Source organism: Cervus elaphus, chromosome 12 (genome assembly GCF_910594005.1).
Source record: "Cervus elaphus chromosome 12, mCerEla1.1, whole genome shotgun sequence".
NCBI classification, from domain to species: Eukaryota; Metazoa; Chordata; class Mammalia; order Artiodactyla; family Cervidae; genus Cervus; species Cervus elaphus.
The window spans coordinates 78,701,661-78,716,309 of record NC_057826.1 but is presented as its reverse complement, the minus strand read 5'-3'; the positions used below and the strand labels follow the sequence as shown (position 1 = coordinate 78,716,309).

At 38.5% G+C, this 14,649-nt stretch overlaps 1 protein-coding gene and 1 non-coding gene across 6 annotated transcripts in view; one reads left to right on the top strand and one right to left on the bottom strand.

Annotated features, from left to right (window-relative positions):
* The window catches only part of ACIN1 (apoptotic chromatin condensation inducer 1), a 38,025-nt gene that overhangs the window by 1,179 nt on the left and 22,197 nt on the right, over positions 1-14,649 (top strand). For 4 of the 5 annotated variants that reach the window (XM_043919567.1, XM_043919565.1, XM_043919566.1 and 1 more), the window contains exons 2-8: positions 538-603; positions 2,516-2,627; positions 3,052-3,171; positions 9,098-9,186; positions 9,894-11,141; positions 11,577-11,792; positions 12,266-12,381. In XM_043919567.1, the coding sequence (XP_043775502.1) occupies positions 538-603; positions 2,516-2,627; positions 3,052-3,171; positions 9,098-9,186; positions 9,894-11,141; positions 11,577-11,792; positions 12,266-12,381 (1,967 nt within the window). The remainder of the gene's footprint in view (positions 1-537; positions 604-2,515; positions 2,628-3,051; positions 3,172-9,097; positions 9,187-9,893; positions 11,142-11,576; positions 11,793-12,265; positions 12,382-14,649) is intronic. The other variant, XM_043919569.1, reaches the window with a different exon arrangement.
* Positions 7,167-7,238, bottom strand: TRNAE-UUC. The gene has a single exon. It is a non-coding gene; the product is annotated as a tRNA-Glu (tRNA).

The following is a 14,649-nucleotide window of genomic DNA, read 5'->3' as shown; positions in this document are numbered from 1 at the left end:
ATGATTTACAGAGTCTGTGTCATTTTGTTCTGTAGCCTCCTCTTTGAAATTTTTATAAATTTGGTAAATCTAGTTGCCACTCTTTTGGAAACAATACAAGTTCATTTGAGTAGATCTAATCCTGGGCAACTGATCAAATAATTCACTCAGGCCAAAATCATGTTGGCTTCGTGTATTTGAACCTGGTTTGAGTATTTGAAGTGAAGGGCCAGATTTAGAAGGAACACTAGTCATAAGTGCAGAAGACAATAGCGGTTGTAGTACTGGTTCTGTCACTGTCAGATTTTATTGCATAGCCAGATTTCCTCAATATGCCTGCATTTTACATCTGTACATTTGGTAGCAGTAACCGTGGCTACCTTTAAGGGTCTTCTGAAGATGAATGAGAACAGTATTAGTAAAGGGCATTTAGGTCCTTGGAAAAGTACAGTTTTAAGTGTGTATGGTTAGTCATTGCATTTGATGAAGAGATTGGGGGAGGGGTATTTTTTGCTTTTGTTTTTCCTGGTTTCTGACTTTTGCCCTTCTTTATACCAGGCTCTAATGCTAGAAAATTTACAAAAACACTCAACCCCGCATGCTGCATTCCAGCCAAATTCCCAGGTAAGAAAGAAGGTTCATTGCCAGGGTTGGACTCTGAATGCACAGAGACATGGAAGGACATGATGTTGTATGTTTGATGCTTGGTTTTTCACCAGTATTTTCCTAAGTTCCTTGGGTTGAAAATGTTTTTGTACTGGGACAATTGAATTCTAATAAAGAATTCAAGAATCAGAAGAGCTATAAGTTAATTTCTGATTCTTGAAATGGTGTGTGCAGAAAGATGTGGTTCCAGTTGATTAAGTGGAGTGCAAGGGTTTGAAGTCATTTATTTGACATTGATTTGAGAGAAGTAGTTGATGTCCTTGTAGATATGAAGTAGACAATCACCATGGCAGTATAGGAAAATACCTCCTGATCCAAGAAGAATTCATGTGTTGACATAAATTTTCCAAGAAATCAGTCCTTTGGAGATCATCCACCATTATCAGTGTTAATATTAACTATGCAGTCACTCCTAAGCATTGTTAATTGCTCTGTTACTTAGGGCAAGAAACTTAACCTTTGGAGACCTTGATTTCCTCAGTTTCCCTGTATGTAAGATGAGAAAAGGTTGAACTAGATCCATAGTTTTATAACTGCCGAGATTTTGTGGAGATGCTTTTGGAGGCTTCCTATAGGAAATTTCTTCCCAAGTGAGCAGGAGTTCACATTCCCCTCCTAAGCTAGATTAGCATTGAGTTTCTGCATAAGATTTCTTTGAAAGAAACCATTCCCAGTTTTTGTTTTTGTTTTTTAAAGTGTTAGACTACGTAGTCTCTTAAGATTCTTTTCAGCTTTACCGTTTCCTCATTATAGTGTGTCATGCACTTAAAGGAAAAATCCAGGTCTTTGTTAGTGCAATGGTGTGCAGCTCCGGTACTAGATGAAATCCCAAGATACTGTGGAAAAGCAAGAGAGCTTTCCTACTCCCTTGTTACTAGCTCATTAAGCTGGAAGTATCATAATCTAGCTAGTTTACAGAGGTTTAGTTAAGTATTTTAGCAAACATAAGAAACTGCATGTTAATCAGTTTACCATTCTATTTCTTTTGCCCATTACATTTTTGTCTTTGAAGTTTTGCTTTTATTAACATAGGATTTTTGCAACAAATACTTATATTCTCTAATACTTTGAGCCCACACACTTGATCAGTGTCCAATGACTACCAAGAGACTTATCTCTATTTTAGGTGAAAATTAACTTTTACCATCCTTAGGAAAGATGAGTAATGACATAAAAAGTATTCAGGTTTTTTTCGTTTTCTGGAGTTCTAATAGGACTTGCTAAGCAAGAAGGTTCTTGAGAGGAGGACTTGTGAAGAAAAAGCTGCAGGGCTAAAGAGTGACATGAGAGTCCTGGATTTTAAATATTGTCACCAAAGGTTTCTTCTCACTCAAAGAAGATGGAATTAGAACTCTGTCTAAATGCCGAATGGACATCCCTTTTCTTAGTCTCTTGCTTTCAGGCTTTTAAGTCTGGTATTGAATTTTGGAGATGTTTAAATGTTTCCTGAATAGGTAGAGATTGATCTTTTGTGTCAGCTAAAGATAAATTAGTATGAACTAGTGTTTTTTTCCTTCAGTTTTTTATATTATTAAAAAGAAAAATTAGATATATAGTTTAGATTATCTAAAAATTTAGTTTAAAAGACATAGTTTTATAGGAGTTTCTTTTTAAATTATTTGTGCATCACTGGTTGGTTGGGAACTGAATATTTAAAATAAAAGATTATGTGTGCAGTTCCTCTTTTTGCCATCTTTTGTGAATCATAGGGCTATGTATTTTGGTCCTCAGCTTAGGAGTAGCTTAGAAAAGGGCCCTCCAGTATTATCTTTCTTGGGTCCAGATATAATCCTTTGCTCCGTGGAATTTTCTACCTAGCCTTTTCCTGGTTTGTGTTTCTAGACTATCTTTTTCCATTTCTTCTACACAGATTGGCGAGGAAATGAGCCAGAACAGTTTCATAAAGCAGTATCTGGAAAAGCAGCAGGAGCTGCTTAGGCAGCGTTTGGAACGTGAAGCTAGAGAAGCTGCAGAACTTGAAGGTAAGTCCAGACTGTTGCTTCTCACATGGAGTCCTTCCTTCTTACTCCTGTCACCGAGTAGATGGGCCTATTTCACTAGGCAGTTTCAGGAATATAAGTCAGGCTGAAACTGCCAGTTACTTGCTTCGGTAGTTTATGGATCCAAGTGAGTTACTCTTTACTTATTGTCAGGGAAGAAGACACTTAATTTGACTTTTATCTTGTTAGAAGAGGATTCCTGCCAGCAGGAAGAGTTATACGTAAATTAAGCTATCCTTTGACGTATTAGACTAGAAAAACCAGGGAGTTTTTCTCTATGTACAGTGCTCTTTTTAGTATATACTCTGTATCCATGACTTTGCCTGACGTCCTTCACTTCTCTACATATTCCCACATGCTGAGCCCTTCACTCCCTCCCTGCCCCGACCCAATCTGTACTTTGCAGAAGCTTCAGCTGAGTCGGAGGACGAGATGATCCATCCCGAGGGAGTGGCTTCCCTGCTGCCTCCTGACTTTCAGAGCAGCCTGGAGAGACCAGAGCTGGAGCTCAGCAGACATTCACCCAGTACGTATCTCCCTCCCCACTGCGCTGTTTTGACAATCTTGCGTAGTTGGTGGGGGGAGGTAGTTACACCTCCTTTCATGCTAAGCTTCCATTAAAGTCCCAGGGCAGTTCTGTGACAGTGTTATTTGACATCTGTTTTTCATGGAAATTATGTCCTTTTTGAATTCTGCTTTCACCTCAATGTTGTGTTAACCTCTCAGAGTATTTTATAAGGCGGTCTGGTTTTTCTTCTCACCTGTATACCTCTCTAACTTCCTCTACTGTACCTCTAAATTTAGCAGCAGTCACAACTCGTTTTCATCTCTTCACCAGTTATATATATTCTGTGTCACACTTCCAGTCATACTCCCAAATGGACATCTGCAGTTTATTAATTCATTCAGCAAGTTTTTACTGAGCGTCTGTTATATGCTAGGCATGTGCTAGGCACCAGAAATATAGTAAAAAGACAAGTCTCTGCTATAACGAAGCATACAGTCTAGTGAGGAGATGGACATTAAACAAATTATTACATAATTAACTAGAGTCATGCTATGTGCTGAGAGGCAATGCAGAGTATTATGTGAGCATATTACAAGGAATTCAAACCTAATGTGTGGAATTGATTCAGGCAGGATTAATTTTTTCATATTTTAGAAAGCATTAAGCACCCACTTTTGCATAGTATCTCAAACAAAAATCTGTAAATACAGCCTTTGTCTTCTAGAAACTACCTAAGTATCCCTTTAGGAGAACATGTATATAAGACATGTGGATAGTAGGTAGATAAAGTAAGCCAGTATGTAAACTAACAAGTATTTTGAATAATTATTAATGTTAGTGGTCTTGGGGAAGGTAATCATTCCATTTTTTAAATATTTTTAAAATGCATGTTAGTTGTCAGTGTTCCTTCTCAAATAAAAATAAGCCAAAAAATTATGTATTGAGTTCTGCTCTATACATGTCTCCATGCTGGAGTATGTGGTGGGGAGTCAGCACCTTGTACAGTCTGTTAGGGAGAGAGAAGACAATCACACATAAAGCTAACAATAGAAGATAGTATGTGTTAAATAACATACGAGTACAGACACGTGTACTGTCAGAATTCGAAAGACGAAAAATTCACTGAGGACTAGAAAGATTATAGAGAGCTTTATTAAGGAGGTATGGTATTTGAGCTGAGCCTTAGAAATAGGTAGGATTTGAGTTGGCACAGAGAAGACGAGGGTATTTTTAGGAAGGAACAGAGGCACAGGGATAGGAATAAAGGTGATACTTAATTTTAAAGGTAATGGAGGAACCATTGAAACTTCTTGATGGGAATATGATCTGATAAACTCTTTTGAAAAAGAGAGAACCTCTCTTTGGCCTAAATGTAATCTGAAGTGAAAATGAGGAATGTCCTAAGATAGATGTAGGTTTAAAAAGCAAATAAAGATTTAGAGTGAAGAAGGTGGCCAGTCTATTCAGTGCTTTGAGTCATCAGAAGGACTATGCCCGTGGCTATAATTGATGAGGGGAAAAAGGGGGCAGGTGAAAGAAAAGAGGTGAAAAATTAGAAATGAATGTAGTAAATTACAGAGTGGTTTGGTGATTTAGTTGCTAAGTCCTGTTTGACTCTTGTGATCCCATGGACTATCGCCCGCCAAGCTCCTCTGTCCATGGGATTTTCCAGGCAAGAATACTGGAGTAGGTTAAAATTGTAGGGCCCAACTAACAATTGCTCTGTGTCCTCTTCAGTGTACTCTGTCCATAAACTTTTCTACCTCTGATCTTGGCTAGAATATGAACTTCACTATAGATGTGGCATAAAATGTGGTCAGAGTCCTAAGTGGAGTGGTAGTTTTGGAGTTCTAGCAGTGCTTGGTTGGGTCAGTAGTAATGCCTGGAATTTACCCAGAAGTTAGGTTTGTTTCAGGTATACAGTGTCAGTCTGCTCATAGGCTAGTAAACTATTAGGATTCCAGTTTATTTGTTAGCTTTGGATATTTGGGGTTCCTTGTTTCATAACATTTTGATTAAGGTTCCTAGTAACATATGTTGTTAATCAACAGTGGCACCTGAGGATTTTTTTTGGGGGCGATCCTGTTTTTTAAGAATATGAATTCCTGGTCCCTGCCCCAAGAATCTCAAGGAGTGTAAGTCCTGAGACCTTACATTTTTTAAAGGTCTCCTGGTAGTTCTGTTGATGAACTCAGTTTATGAATGACTAAGTGAAAGCATAGCTTTTTGCTGTTACAGTTAATCAAGATCCTTGTCTTATACTCCAGCAGCCTCCCATTAACGTCCTGTAGACACAGTCCCAAATTGGAAGGAAGGATTGGTTTATAAAATCCTCCCTGGCTCTCCTTTTTGACTTCTTACCTCTCCACCAGTTTCTTCAGATTTTTCTGCCCTCTATAATCAGAGGTTGCCTGGATTCCCTTCTAGGTCATAACTGGTTTTATGGAAGTCCTTATTATCTTCAGTTATTTTTTTTAAAAGAGACCACACCTGGAAGATTAGGAAAAATACTAAAACATAAAAATATGGGCAGTCAGAATATGGATTGATTAATAAAGGTACGAACGACCTCAGGGGGTTTTAACCAGCCTTTGGCTTACAAAGCATTTAGCCCTTATTCCTATTTCTTGTGTTAAATCTGGATGCTGAGATTCCACAGAAATGTTAGATAAGTTACTAATACAGTAAACATGAGTCAGGTTTAGGTTTGGCATCCTTCTCTTTTTTTTTTTTTTGGCATCCTTCTCTTAATTTCTGCTTCTTATTCATACCCAAGGATACCGTTTGGCCACAGGCTTTGCTGTGATCTCTGTAGCTACCTAACTTGGGTCCTGCAGATCCTGCCGAGGGATTTGTTTTCCAGGATGAAGAAACTTCCCTCCTATCTGGCCCTTAAACTTTCTTCACTTTAATACATTCTACACTATTTTTGCTCTCCTGAAGACTTCTGGATTTGGAATCTTAGAAATCTTACGTTCACCCTGACTTACCTTTTAACTCCTGAAATGCATTTATTAACCTGTTAGCAGTATTGGTTCCACCCTTTGCTAAGGGTGCTCAGTTCCTTCAAATGTTAGTAACATCAGGCTGAAGACACTCCTGTGGCCATGTGCACATAATAGATGGCACCTTTCCCAGAATCTTGTCTGCCTCACATCAGTTCCTTACAAGGAGCTCAGAAAAATTCCTCATTTCTTTCTTATAGTTTGTATTGCTTACTAGGTTCTTGTTTTCATGTCTGAGGGTCCCCTCCAGCTGTCATTTTTGTTGTTGTTGTTGTTGTTTGCAAAACAGTGATGTCCAGAACTTCCTGAATAACTTTTCTCAGTTTTTAATAGAGTAGTATGTAGCTTATAATTGATGGAGATAAAGACTATTTGCTTGTACATACTTAATTTTAAAATCATAACTCTAAGAAACTGTTTTATTTGACCTGTTTAGCACATTTATGGCTAATTGCATACCTTTCTTCCCCCTTCTTAAAAATCACATTTATTTATTCAGAGCATATATGTGCTTATAACACTCACTTTTTAGGTTGAAATAAAACAGCAGAGAATGTTTTTTTTCCTTTTTTTTTTTTTTAGTTCTACCACTTTATTGCTACCAACCCATCTCCCTCCACCCTCGTGCACACATGCTCAGTCATGTAACCCCATGGACTGCAGCCCGCCAGGCTCCTCTGTCCATGGACTTTTCCAGGCAAGAATACTGGAGTGGGTTGCCATTTCCTTGTCCGAATGTTTCTTATATAGAATTTGAAGTGATAAAAGCAAGTACTTGGGATGACTAGACCTGTGAATTTTTTCTGTTTATAGTATTTGAGGTGTATTGGAGAATCTCTTCTGTAGATTTTTCCTCCAGAGTATAGGATTTTATCATTTTTAAAATGATTGTTTTATTACAAAAAGTAGCATGTATTCTTTAGAAAAATTTTTGAAAAACTAGAAGAAAACAGGTGCTTTTATTTTATTTATTTGTTTGGCTGTGCTGCATGGCTTGTGGGATATTAGTTCTCTGACCAGGGATCAAACCTGGGCCCCAGCAGTGAAAATGCTGAGTCCTAACCACTGGACCACCAGGGAGTTCCCTAGGGTTTTTCTTTTTTTAATTGGAGTATAGTTGATTAACAATGCTGTGTTACATTTCAGGTGTACAGTAGAATGAATTGGTTATACATATATCCACTCTTTTTTAGATTCTTTTCTCGTAGAAGTCCATTAAACAGGTTTTTAAATCACCATAAGTCCCACAAACTAAAATAGCAGTAACTGATATTTTGGTGTAGAATTTTCTTTTGTCTGTAGATAAGTTTAAGAAATGTGTAATATTTAAATTTTTACCTTCCCTCCAATTTTTTTTTTTTTTTAATTCTTGAGCATCTGGATGGTGTTTTTGTTGGTTTTTTTTTTTTTTTTAAGTTTTTTTTTTTTTTTGGAGCAGTTTTAGGTTCACAGCAAAATTGCTAGGTACAGAAATTTCTCGTGTGCCCTCTACTCTTCCCACATATGCATAGCCTCTCTTATTATCAACATTGCACACCAGAGTGGTACATTTCTTACAATGTGTGAATGTTCACTGACACATCATAATCACTGAAGTCTATAACTTGCTTTAGGGTTCACTTTTGATGTGTTTCTGTGGGTTTGGACAAATATATAATGACATGTATCCATCATTAGAGTGTCATACCAGGGTATTTTCACTGCCCTAAAACTCTTCTGTGCTCTACCTGTTTATCTGCCTTTTTTAAAATTTCTTGTTAAACTACAATAAATCAGCTTCTTTCCCCTATGTGTGCAAAAAAGTCTTTATTCTCTAACTTATATGTGAAATGGTATATATTCAGAGATCCTGTTAATCAGGTGATCATGGAATAAAGTTTTATAAAGTATATGCAGTCTTCTAGTTCATTTTATAAGTTTGTTTTAGTTACAGGAGCCAAGACTAGTTCACTTTAGATTGCTGAAATATAGAGATAAGAGAGAAAACTTCTCTCACACCGTCTGCTATTATTTCCACTAGTTTAAATACTGGTGTAGAACAGGTGTTTGTGCATCATTTAAACCTTTTGTACTGTATTCTACCTATCTGGAATGTAATTATCTTTAGGCTGTTTTCTAAACTGGTTCTCATCAATATTTGCATTTCTACTCCATGTAATATTTTAATACTGGTAGGAAACGTAGAGATCTTCCAGCCCCTCCCTTCCATTTTCTGTCAAGACACTGAGACCCAAATTATTCAAGTGATTTACATGGAACGTAAGTGAACATTTTTTCCAGTTTTACGTGGAGTTATTAATTGGAATGGCCTACATTGCTGATTTGCAAGCTTTGTTTTAATAGTTGAACTTGTTTTTCTTTAAAATAATCTTACCTTGAGTTCCATGTATAAAACACAATTGAGAGAAGGCCTGTTTCCAGAGCCCTGTCCAGTTGGCTTGAAGAAGTTTATAGGAACCTTGGGGCCCTGAAAATCATTTCTTTTAAGTAATCATGAGATTATTGTTTTACAAACCAGTGTATTAATCATGAGATTTTGGTCAAAACTAGTGGCAATAGGCAGTCCAAAAAAGTCACACTGAACACAGTGAAGTCTTTAACTTTGATTCAGTGACAAAACATTTAACAGAAATAAATGTACTTTGTGATAGACAATTTGAACCCCCTGGTAGTTATTTTACATTTGTTTGAATTATTTGTAATATGTGAATTGGCTTTGAGATAGTGAAACATTCCAGATGTGCGTGCATAGCAGGAATTATCAACATGTCCTGACCTTTTAGGGCTTCATATGGTCTTTTCTTCCACATAGAGATTGGGGAAATTAATACAGATGTGTGTTGACCAGCTCATATGCTTTGATTGATTGAATTTTAGAAAGCAGTATTGTATGAATGTTTGTGTTTTTAAGTCTGACTTGGTTTTATTTCATTTGATAGGAAAAAGCGCCTCTATTTCTGAAGAGAAAGGTGAATCTGATGATGAGAAACCAAGGAAGGGAGAAAGACGATCATCCAGAGTCAGACAGGTAACTCTGTTGTCTCTGAAAGTATCCTTCACTTCTTTACGAAACGCTTTGGATATCTCCTCCTCCTCTTTCCTCAACTTATTTTCAGAGTTGATTTCTTTCTAGCTTTGTGTATAGTCATCTTTGCTTAACATTTTCCTCATTTTGTGTTTCCTAATTTATATCTGCTTTAGCCTTCAGATTTCTAAATGAATATATAAAAAATAAAAGTTATGAAAGTTAGCAGGTTGATCTGTATTTGTAAGGCAGCACATTATTAGAAAACAGACAATTCATTATTTAATTAAAACCTTAAAACTGTATGATATGGTGTTAAGTGAACAGAATACAAAAGTATATGTATAGTTAATTATGACCTTGGAAAAATAAATAATGGGGACAAATTAAGTATATCCAAAAAATCAAAATAATAACATTTACTGAAAATAGGTCAGGCCTGCCTCCCAACACTTTCTAGATGTTTACTTCGTGTTTATTTTAAAGCTTGAAAGTAACAAATGAAGTACTAGCAGTTTCATTATTGTATTTGTTTTGATTCCCGTGAAGTCCATTTAGTCCAACATGTCCGTTGTCACATTTGTTTTCTGTGTTGCTGAAAGCATATATCATTGAGTTTCTCCATCATACGTGTATCTTGTGAGATACTTTTTCTCCTCTGTTGATAGTGAGCAAATATACCTTGAACTGTTGAATATCTTTTCTTTCAGGCAAGAGCAGCTAAACTTTCTGAGTGTAGCCAGGCTGCAGAGGAGGAAGAGGATCAAGAAACACCTTCTAGAAATCTGAGGGTCAGAGCAGATCGAAATTTGAAAGCAGAGGAGGAAGAAGAAGAGGAGGAGGAAGAGGAGGAAGAGGAGGAGGAGGAAGATGATGATGAGGGACAAAAATCTAGAGATGCACCAATCCTGAAACAATTTAAGGAAGAGGGAGAAGAGATACCCAGAGTAAAAGTAGAGGAGGTGACAGATGAGAGACCCCAAACTATAAGATCCCAGGAACAGGAGGGGTTAGAGAGAGGAGGGAGAGTTACAAGGTCTCAGGAAGAGGCCCGAAGAAGTCATCTAGCCAGACATCAGCAAGAGAAAGAGATGAAAACAGCTTCTCCTCCTGAAGAAGGAGAAAGAGAAATAAAATATTCAAAAGTCTTGGAGGAAAAATCCAAGTCTCCTTCCCCTCCTCGATTGACTGAAGATGTGGCGAAGCCCCCGGTTGTGCTACAACCAGAACAAACTGCCAGTGAGGAGGAGACTCCCCCACCTTTACTTACCAAGGAAGCATCTTCTCCACCACCTAATACACAGCTCCAGAGTGAAGAAGAAATAGAACCCATGGAAGGCCCAGCCCCTCCTGTCCTCATTCAGTTATCTCCTCCTAATACAGATGCTGAGGCCAGGGAGCTATTACTGTCTCAGCACACTGTGCAGTTGGTGGGAAGTTTGTCTCCTTTGTCAGGTCCTGCAGACACCAAAGTTGAATCTCCAGTAGAGAAAGTGCCAGAGGAGAGTGTCCTGCCTCTAGTTCAGAAAAGCACACAAGCTGAATCCTCAGCCCAGAAAGGTCTTGAAACTGAATCAGAAAAATCCACTCAACCACTCCCTCTAAAAATTGAGGAATTCACGCTGGCCAAAGGGATCACTGAGGAAGCTTTGGAACAGAAAGAAGGCAGGAGGGCTTCTCATGCCCTTCTTCCAAGCCACAGATTGAAACAGTCAGCTGACTCCTCCTCTAGCCGATCCTCCTCCTCTTCATCCTCCAGTTCTAGATCAAGATCTCGCTCTCCTGACAGTTCAGGCTCTCAGTCTCACTCACCTCCCAGATCCAAGCAGAGAGGTGCATCTGGGGCACATGCACATGCCAACCCTCATGATAGATCCAAGGTGGGCTCCAGATCAACATCGGAGTCCAGGTCACGTTCCCGTTCTCGTTCCCGGTCAGCATCAAGCAACAGCAGAAAAGTAAGTGTGGGAGATGTTCTGTCTGTACTACACTGCTTTCAACCCCTACAGAGCTTATGATTTCCAGCAGGAATAGAAAAAGATTCCTTTAGTCCTCAGTTCAGTGATTACTTTTCATTCTGCAGTCTCGTTTTCAACTCACTGGTTCTTTTTCAGTTTGATTCCTGTTGATTGTAAAGACAGGTCAATCTGTCTACCCATTTTCTCTACTAGGTTATGAACTTCTTGAGGGTATGGTCATACCTTTTTATGTGTATATCCCAGTACCCAGCACCTAACTGGGAGTTAATAAATTTTTGGATAATCTAGGAAATAGGGAAATCACTAAGTCAAACCTAGGGATAAAAAGATCTGAAGTATTAAGTTGGAAAACCCAGTGATCTACTGAATACATACCAAATAAAATAATTTGGCTAATGTGTTTCATTTCTTTAGTCTCTGAGCCCTGGAGTCTCTAGGGATAGCAGCACCAGCTACACTGAAACCAAAGATCCCTCTTCTGGTCAGGAGGTTGCAGCTCCACCATTGCCACAACTACAGGTCCTTGAGCCAAAGGAGAGGACTTCCACCCCATCCTCTGTCCAAGTGAGGCGTGTGAGCCAGCCTGAGCCAACTGAAAAGCATGTGACCCAGAGGTTACAGCCTGATCGGGTAGGGTATTATGCCCCCTCCCTAGAGGAAAACAGAGGATTAGGCATGATTTTCCCTTCTGTCTTAGCTATAAAACTGAAAATGCAGTCTGGATAAAGCTCAGTAGAAATGTAGAAGGGGATACCTGTTAGATTCTACTTTTATTTCCCAATTCCTGGTTAATGGAAGTTCTCTATGAGGCTGAGCAGCAGGGTTCTCATCTTCAGCGCTCTTGGGATCCGTTCTTTCTGCCCAAAAGTAAGCCTCTTCTCAGTTCTCTCAAAGAAGAATTCTAATAAAATGATTGCTAGCATAGAAATTCTGTAAGCAGTATTCCATTCCACTTTTTAAAATTAAATAAATAATAGGGCCATGTCTGGAGCTGGTACTATATATGTCGTGCTCTGCCTTTTATCAGCTCTATGTTAAAGATAAGGAATCAAGCAGACTTAAGTACGTTGGCTATGTTTGTTTTGCTGTGTTTGTTCTCACAGGGGAGCCCAAAGAAGTGTGAAGCTGAAGAGGCAGAGCCACCGGCTGCCACACAGCCCCAAACCTCAGAGGCTCCGACCTCTCACCTACCAGAATCAGAAAGGATTCATCACACTGTGTAAGTGATACCTCTCAACTGGGATATAACTCTCCCAGATTGTAGGATAGTTCTTGGTTCCCTGGGGTTCTTTGGCTAAATCTTCACTGCATTATAAAACACAAAGGCAGAGCTCTATCTGGACTAAGGCTAGACTTCAGTTATACTATGTTGAGAGCTGCCACCGGAACTCTTAATGTAATCTGAAAAGCAGTGGTGAGAGTAAAAGGAAACCCATTTTCTGCGATCATCTGACCAAAACAGTCACTTCCTTTAAGGAGGAAGCAGGAATCGATTCAGGTATTTTAATTCATATTTGCCAGCTGCCTGTGAGCCTGGGAACACAGTTTAATAAAGGATGTTGAAGATCTAAAAAAAAAAACAGAAGGGTGCTGTTTTTTAGTTTTGTGTTTTTTAGTTTTGTGTTTTCTCTGGTTATTAGCTACCATTTTATTAACCACAGTCTATCCTAGTTAATTCTCCCAGTATACAGTACAGCAAAATATGAAGTCCCTATCAAGTCAGAAGCTTATCCCTCTGAGACCCTTGGGTTGATTTTACTATTTATGTAATTAATGTGAATTTTTTATTCCTTACAAATCTAGCTTTAGAAAATACTCTCATATCAAATTAAATTAGTAATTGAAATTTGTCATTCATTTGTTATGTATTACAAATTAAGATGCCATTGAACCAAAATTCTTGGCTTTGAAGTCTCATGGGAAATGACACAGCATTGTGGAAATAAGATTGCTTACCTTTTCAACGTCAGAAAATGTCCTGAGTAGACAGTTGGCCTAACTTTGTTCCATGATTGCTTTAATTGCATTAACACTAATACTAGCAATATGATTTTCCTTTTTATGTATATGTCTAGTAATGTAAATTCTTCTTAGAACTTCAGACTACCTTTTGCCTTTGATTTTGGAGGGTGGCGGGCAATGACATGATTGATTTATTATCTCATATTTTTTTTGAGACTTTTAACAATAGTAATGTACTCATTATATATAGCTTTTGCCTTAGGATATACCCTCGCTACTGTCTATTCTAATATTGTTGTCTCTGCTGCCATCTTGTGGCCATTACATTTTTGGTTTGAAAGCTAAAAGTTCACTCTATTGCCTTTGAAAAAAGTTTTTGTTTTTCCCTTTTGGAATGGGTACATTATCCTTTGGAAAGGGGTTTTTCTTCTAGGACCTTAAAGTGAAAACCCAGCGAATTCTGAAGGTGTTCAGGATTTCCCAGCTACACCATCGATGAGGAAATGGGGTGACACCTTCCCTTTTCTATCCATCAATCAGAGATAATACCTGCCTTTCCCTCCTCCATCCCATGGAAGTACAGTGTGTCTTTTCTGTAATGGCAGTTTCAAAGTATGTACTGAAAACCTGCTGCTAATTGGGTCTGAGGAACTGCTTCCTGTGCCCCATGAGAATTTTATGAAAGGCTCCTTGCTTACCATAAAATCCTGTAGGTCTCTGAGATCCTGGCCACAGAGTGGCACTGTAAGCTGTTTTAAAGCACCTTATTTCTGGATTTTTGCATGCAGGTCCAGGGCAAATGAACCTTGAAGTCATATACTGCCAGGGTCCAGCCTCAGCAGGATCCAGGGGTACCCTCAGGATGAACGGCGTCAGCGAGAGAGAGACAGAGACAGAGAGAGAGACAGAGAGAGAGAAAGAGCGCGAACGAGCGCAGACTGGGGTGTGCAGCAGAGTCTGGCAGTGCTTTATTTTTTACTGTAGCTTTTATACCCTAAGTTAGTACATTTCTAAGGGGAAGATAGTTTAACATTACATCAGCTTGTCCAGCTTGTCCTTCACGAAACCAGGGTGTTTTCTGCATACTTCTTAGTTTCTGAGAGTCTTGTACATTATCTTCTGGCTTTGGGGCCTGTTGACATTTTATGTCCTAGGTGAATGCAAAGCTGTTTTCTTTATATTTATTTTCTTTATTATCTATTCTTTATTGTTCTATTTTACCTTGAGCTTAACAGAAAACAGAGAAGTTGCAGTCTCCTGGCACAGCAGGTTGCAACATAGTAGAAATACAATCCTGTTAACACAAAGGTCAGTCCTTTTGCAGAAGTTATCAGTTAAATTTATCTAAAAGGTTTACCACACAAAGACTCTGCAGCTCTGGTGAGGCAGCCCCTGTTTAGCATTCCTGGTTAAAATTAATAATTCTAAACTTTTATTTTTCTAAATCTTTAACTATAACCACTTTTAGAATAATATTTTTATGTTCTCTAATAGGGCTTCCTCACCCCCGAAGGGCTCTGTGCCT